The sequence below is a fragment of the Leptodactylus fuscus genome, chromosome 10 (assembly GCF_031893055.1).
Source record: "Leptodactylus fuscus isolate aLepFus1 chromosome 10, aLepFus1.hap2, whole genome shotgun sequence".
In the NCBI taxonomy this organism is placed as follows: Eukaryota; Metazoa; Chordata; class Amphibia; order Anura; family Leptodactylidae; genus Leptodactylus; species Leptodactylus fuscus.
This window is the reverse complement of record NC_134274.1, coordinates 17,341,669-17,347,668: the sequence shown is the minus strand read 5'-3', so window position 1 is coordinate 17,347,668 and position 6,000 is coordinate 17,341,669. Positions and strand designations below refer to the sequence as shown.

The window sequence follows — 6,000 nt, the reverse complement described above, 5'->3', positions numbered from 1 at the left end:
AAGACAATTGCTAAGATAGTAAGCGACAGTGCAGCTCCATGATACCATGTGTTAAAGCTTGTTGTTTTAGGTTTACACTTGCCTGGTGTTCTTCCATTGTTTGCCTGTTTCATGCCCTGTGCCATGTGTAAGTGCACTTTGGTTAAAGGGATTCAATCATTAAAATGGATTTTTTTTCTCCCTAACATGTAGGAATAGCCTTAAGAAAAGCTATTCTTCTCCTACATTTAGAAGTCTTCTCAGTGCCGCCATTCCATAGATATCCTGCAGTCCCCAATGCTCAAACAGCACTGGGGGCATCCTCAGTGCTGCGAGAAAACTCTCCAGTGACGGCCTCTGTCTTCTTCTGGCACAACCTCTCTGTGACATGTTCTTCTGATGGCTTCTGGCTTTATATGGCATGCATGCGCAATCGGCTCTGTCATCGGGCAGAACCGACTACGCATGCCTGCGGCCATTTTCTTGTGACCGCTTACACAGTACGCTTGTGTAAGCGACCACAAGAAAATGGCCGCAGGCATGCACAGTTGGCTCTACTGTTTGAGCGCTGGGACCGCCCCCCCAGTGCTGCGAGAAAACTTATTAGCATAATGAAGAAATCGGGGATATCTACAGAACGGCAGAGAAGACTTCTAAAGGTAGGAGAAGAATGGGCCTTTTTAAAGGCTATTCCTACGTGTAAGGGTCCATTCACATGGAGTAACGTGCCGCGTGACCTGGCATGTATATGGCATGTGAGATTTTGAGCGCCATAAAAGCTCCCATTGATTTCAATGGGAGCCTGGATTGTATACGCCGCGTTATTTTGCAGCCGTGATTTTGCGGCTGCAAAATAACGCGGCGTATACGATCCAGGCTCCCATTAAAATCAATGGGAGCTTTTATAACGCTCAAAATCTCACACGCCGTATACGTGCCAGGTCAAGCAGCACGTTACTCCGTGTGAATGGACCCTATCAGTGCATCCTAATAGGATAGCAGAGGTCCTAGGATATTTCCGATGCGTTCACAATCCCTAACAACTCAACGCTGGCCAAAATGTTTTATCTGTATGAAATTTGTCCAAAGCCTTTAACCAACCGTTCATGCTTAACAAATATTTTTAATGCCAGACTGATGTACAATGTCCATAGTGAGGCTACGAATGCCAGACAGTCCGGGGTGGGGGGATGGTAAAGACCATATAAAATATTGCAAGGACCACACATAGAAGTCACTGTCCTGTCTACTTCCACGATGGGGCACTGGAGGGTCTGTGCGGGGCTGCTTATAGTGCAGATCTTGGGGGCTTTAGATGCAAAGCTGTAAGTACAATACTTGTGTTACTTTTATTGTATTTTATTATTCTTTATTATAGCATGCTGTATTTTCTTTAGTTACTATAACTGTTAAAGGAAAACAGTTCATGCTACTTGGAAATTGTATTTGATGTGTATTAACATTACGTTCTATACAAACACAGTTGACTTCGTGGAATTGGTAGAACTCTGTAATATAATATATGTCCTTAAGTTACTCAGTTTAATTACTATTTGTTTAATCTTTTATGTGTTTGCTCTACAGTTGAAGACGATGAACCTCAGGGAAACTGTGCAAACTTTACCTTTAATTACACATACATAGTGTGCATACACAAGAATGTTATAGTTACTTACCGTAGGTTAATATAAGTAATGAAAGATTTTTTAATGAAAGTTTTAAAGATTTTCTCTAAATATCTTGTGGTCACAAGTTGTTGTCTTGATCGGTTGGATACGACCATGAATGCAGGAACTTTCTAAAGTCAGAACATCCGTCCTGATTTCCTTATTGTGTCCAGGCTATTTCCTGATACATGTATTGTCCCTGCTGATATCCCAGCTACAATAAGGAAATCATGTCCGGGTTCCTGACGAGTCCTAAACCATAGAAAGTTTCTGCATTTGTGGTTGTCTCCATTGGCCACCGATCAAGACAACAGACTATCACCACTAAGAAAGTTAGAGGAAATCTTTAAAACTTTGCAGAATTTTTAACTACTTATGTTTGCAAAAATTCGTAACTTTTAATTATCTACAAATATAGATATGATAATATTCATGGGAATAGCCCTTTAAGCCATCTAGACCTCAACGCGTTTCCACCTTCATGTTCTGTAAGAGGATACATGAAGATTCATTAGGAGGAACTAAAATGTGAAAGAGTCCATAAATAGGTGAATTTCAGATAAAACTGCATTTCTCGTCTCCTTGATGGTGGATGGCGGTATTACAGTATTGGCTTCCATCATACGGGGGTGTATTTGGACTAGATGTGTATGATATAAATTAGATTTTTCAAGAAGACATTTAATAAAATGAGTTCACAGAATCGGCTTCACTATTTTTATTTGCACAAGTTTTAATATATTTAATTAAAATTTCCAATGTTTCCAATTAGATCTAACTCAATAACGTATAGATGTCCAGTAGTTTTCTTGTTGCCATATGTTTCCTCATACTCCTTTATAGTGATATACTCTCTTTGATGTCATTCTTGCCAGTCACTATGCCGCCATCTTCCCATCAGAGTTACGCGCCGATCATCCCGAAAACTTTTGTGTGCAAGTGGAAGGATGTAAAGGAGAAACCCATGTGAAAGTTTCTGTAAACCTGGACACCAAGGACACCTCACTTATAGATGAAAAATTCCATGAAAGCTCCAAATTCACCTGCCGCAGTGTCCAGGTAAGTGGACTGAAGTTATTTTCTTGGAAAATTCTGTATAAGAATGTTTCACCTTATACGGTTGTGACATTTCTTGATTTTTCTCCTGGGTAGACACAGCCAGATGGCGGTCTCATGAGATGATTAGGTTTTCAAGAACATATTGTTTTGTGTTATTGTGATACAAAGTAGTATCTTAGGTATATCCTCCATCCAGCTAATTGCAGGTGCAAATTTAGTGGTGGTGGTGGTGGTGGTGGTGGGGGGAGTCATCAGTCTCGCACCCCTAGACAACTGCACAGACTTTTATAATGGGATGTTAGCTATTGAATTTCTTCAACAACCGACTCCATGCTCAAGCCTCAAGTAGAGTGTGGTACAATGGTGGAGCAGAGAGCAGCCAGTTCACTACTGCGCCATTCACCCGAGATATGATGATGTGATCATGTCTGCCATTCCAAACCATAGACTCCACAGCCAGAACGAGAATCGATCCATGTAAATGGACTTAGTTAAGTATTATGTTTCCTTTTTTGTTGTTTTTGTTACATTTATTAGCTTGGCTTAAGTGTGGAGACACATTGGAGATCGTTATAATTTAGGGAGAAATATACTGGGTCATTAGGGGGCACTCTACTGCATCCAGACTCTTTAACCACTTCACTTCAGCCAATTTGTGGTCCAGGTCCAGACACATTTTAGGTTTATTATGTATGTGCGGTTTTGAGGTCTGTAAAATTTTTCTCGTATGTCTTAGTCAACTAATTTTTGCGTCTTTTTTCGGGGACACATAGGCCTTTATTTTTATGTCATTTTTATTTTCAAATGTGTTTTAATTTTTTTTTATATCCAGGAAAATATAAACAAAATAGGAGGGAAATTGTGTCTGGTTTTCAATTTATAATTTTTTTTAAAATTAATAACACAAAGTGTCACTGAAAAACTTTACAAAATAGTTTTTCCTCTCCATTACGGTAATTTGTATTTTGTATGGTGTCATCGGGGATGGGGCTATAACCTTTAATAACGGCGTTTTATTAGCGTATTATTTATTTATTTTTTATTATTATTTTATTTACATTTTTTTTTAAACTTTTTTATTATATTTTTATTTTATTTTTTTTCCAGATTGTGTCCCCATAAGGTGATAAGAGACCTTTGGGGACATCTGATCACTTTTTTTTTTTTGCACTTGAGGCTGATTTCTCCTATAACTGAGGCTGGTACATTTAACCTCAGTTACAGGAGGAATACAGACTCCTGCACACTGTATACACAGTATACAGAGCTGATCTGGGGTCCTGTAGGACCCAGCAGCTCTGGCAGGACACTGAGCCCGGGCAGATCACGTGTCTGCTGGGTCAGAGGGCAGCTGATTTATGGCTGGGTCCATAACCGTGTATACAGCGCTCATTGAGCGCTGTATACACAGTGATCGAGGAGGCAGGGGAGGTAATAAATCTGCCCTGTCTTCTCTCTGGGAGCTCCGGCTGAAGTTACAGCCGGCTCCTATTGAAAGCAGCTGCACGATCTCTGTGCAGCTGCTGTGTTCTGATGGACGTACAGGTACGTCCTGGCAGAACTAGTCAACCACTTCCCGGACGTATATAGTCTATGGGCGGTCCGGAAGTGGTTAAGAAGCATTATACTATGTGAGGGGTATTTATACTGTGAGGGGGGCACTAAGGGGTTAATATACTTTTGGGGCCACTTAGGGGCATCATACTTTTTGGAGAAACTGACGAGGCATTACCATTATGTGTTACACAAAGAGGAGCCCTAATACTTTGTGGCAGTGGGTGATGCTGTGAAGTATTAGGGACATGTTTTTTTGTGAAATTTTTTTTAATCAGTTTTTCTATTTTTGAAGTAACGTAAAAATAAACATAGACCACACAATATCGAGATCTTCAAAAGTTTCCATGCAAGGTGCTCAATGATAGCAACAGGATCCATAGTTTGTTGACCTGTAAAGAGGTCACAGAACAAGGACACAGAAAGCTAAATTTTCCATCACCTCCAATAGAATGAAAATCTTGGATCTACCACTGGCTAGGTTAAAGGGGCTCTATCATTAGAATAATGTGATTTGTGATATTCAAATGCCTGAATATCCTTTAAAAAGGCTATCCGAGTGTTGCTACTTGTTTTTTTAAACACACCTCACCGTTTTTATTACTTACATTACAAAGCCTATATGTAAATGAGCCTCTCCATGCACCCTGGGCGTTCCCCCAAGCCTCCGTGTACCTGCGTCATACCTTGAAACCTCCCCCTCTTTCGCTTGTGCTCCAAAAATTCCTCCTCCCCTGTCTGTGTAACTGCCTCCATCATCTATAATCTTGCTCCTGCTCATTGAAATCTTGTGCATGAGCAGCATCGCTCCCTTCTGAGCGCTACTGTACATGTCCGAGCGCCATTTTCTTGTGGACAATGGAAGAAAGCGCACAAGAAAATAGCACTCAGGCATGTGCAGTAGCGCTCAGAAAGGGAGCATTGCTGCGCATGCCCGATATTTCAAAGCGCAGGATTACATTGACGCCTGCGCTGTGTATTAGCCCAGAATCTTCATACTTGTTAGAGCAGCGCTTTCTGCATTCCACGGACGCTTCTGTGTCTAGCCGCCGGCTGCCTACAATACATGCGCAGCTATTTAGACATTGAAGCACGGCTTTCACATCCCTAGCCGCTTGCTTCTTGCCTACTGCGCATGCGCAGCTGCTAGGTTCCTGGCACACATGGCTAATTTTGAGCCATTAATCTAAGCAACTATTAATTTTCTTTGTGTAGGTTCCTATTCCTGAGGAAAAAGAGGCGGTCGGCACAATAACTCTATCAATTGAAAATTCAGAGGAATCAGTAAACAAAACTACTAAAGTTCTTGTAAAGAAGCCAGTAACTAAAATTGTAGTCTAAACCGACAAACCTATGTACAAACCGGGAAAAACGGGTAAGAACCTCTGAGAGGGGTTTACAGGTTCTGTAACTCTGAACAGGTAAAGTAATTCCAGTGGAATAGAATTATAGCTTTTACAGTTATCAGTAGTTATTCAATATTTTTAAAAAAAAAGTTGCAAAAAATTACATTGGAATTTTTAACTTTGCAGTCCTCAATGTCTACACATTTACATGTGATAGTTTATAATTTATTCTATGATCTACTTACTTATTTCCCTTCTTTGCATAAATTCTACATTTTAAAATCTTCCATTGCTTTTGTTTTTTTATTTTTTTGTCACAGTAAAATTCAGAATTCTGTCTCTTAATGAAGATTTCAAACCGGAAAATACATTGGTAAGTTTGAAATAAAAAATTT

General features: G+C 40.1%; 1 protein-coding gene across 1 annotated transcript in view; it reads left to right on the top strand.

Annotated features, from left to right (window-relative positions):
- The first annotated feature begins 1,236 nt into the window (after positions 1 to 1,236).
- LOC142219118 (alpha-2-macroglobulin-like) overlaps positions 1,237 to 6,000 on the top strand; it is a 35,354-nt gene continuing 30,590 nt past the window's right edge. The window contains 4 exon segments of the mRNA XM_075288084.1: positions 1,237 to 1,304; positions 2,522 to 2,705; positions 5,475 to 5,634; positions 5,926 to 5,978. Coding sequence (XP_075144185.1) covers positions 1,237 to 1,304; positions 2,522 to 2,705; positions 5,475 to 5,634; positions 5,926 to 5,978 — 465 coding nt within the window.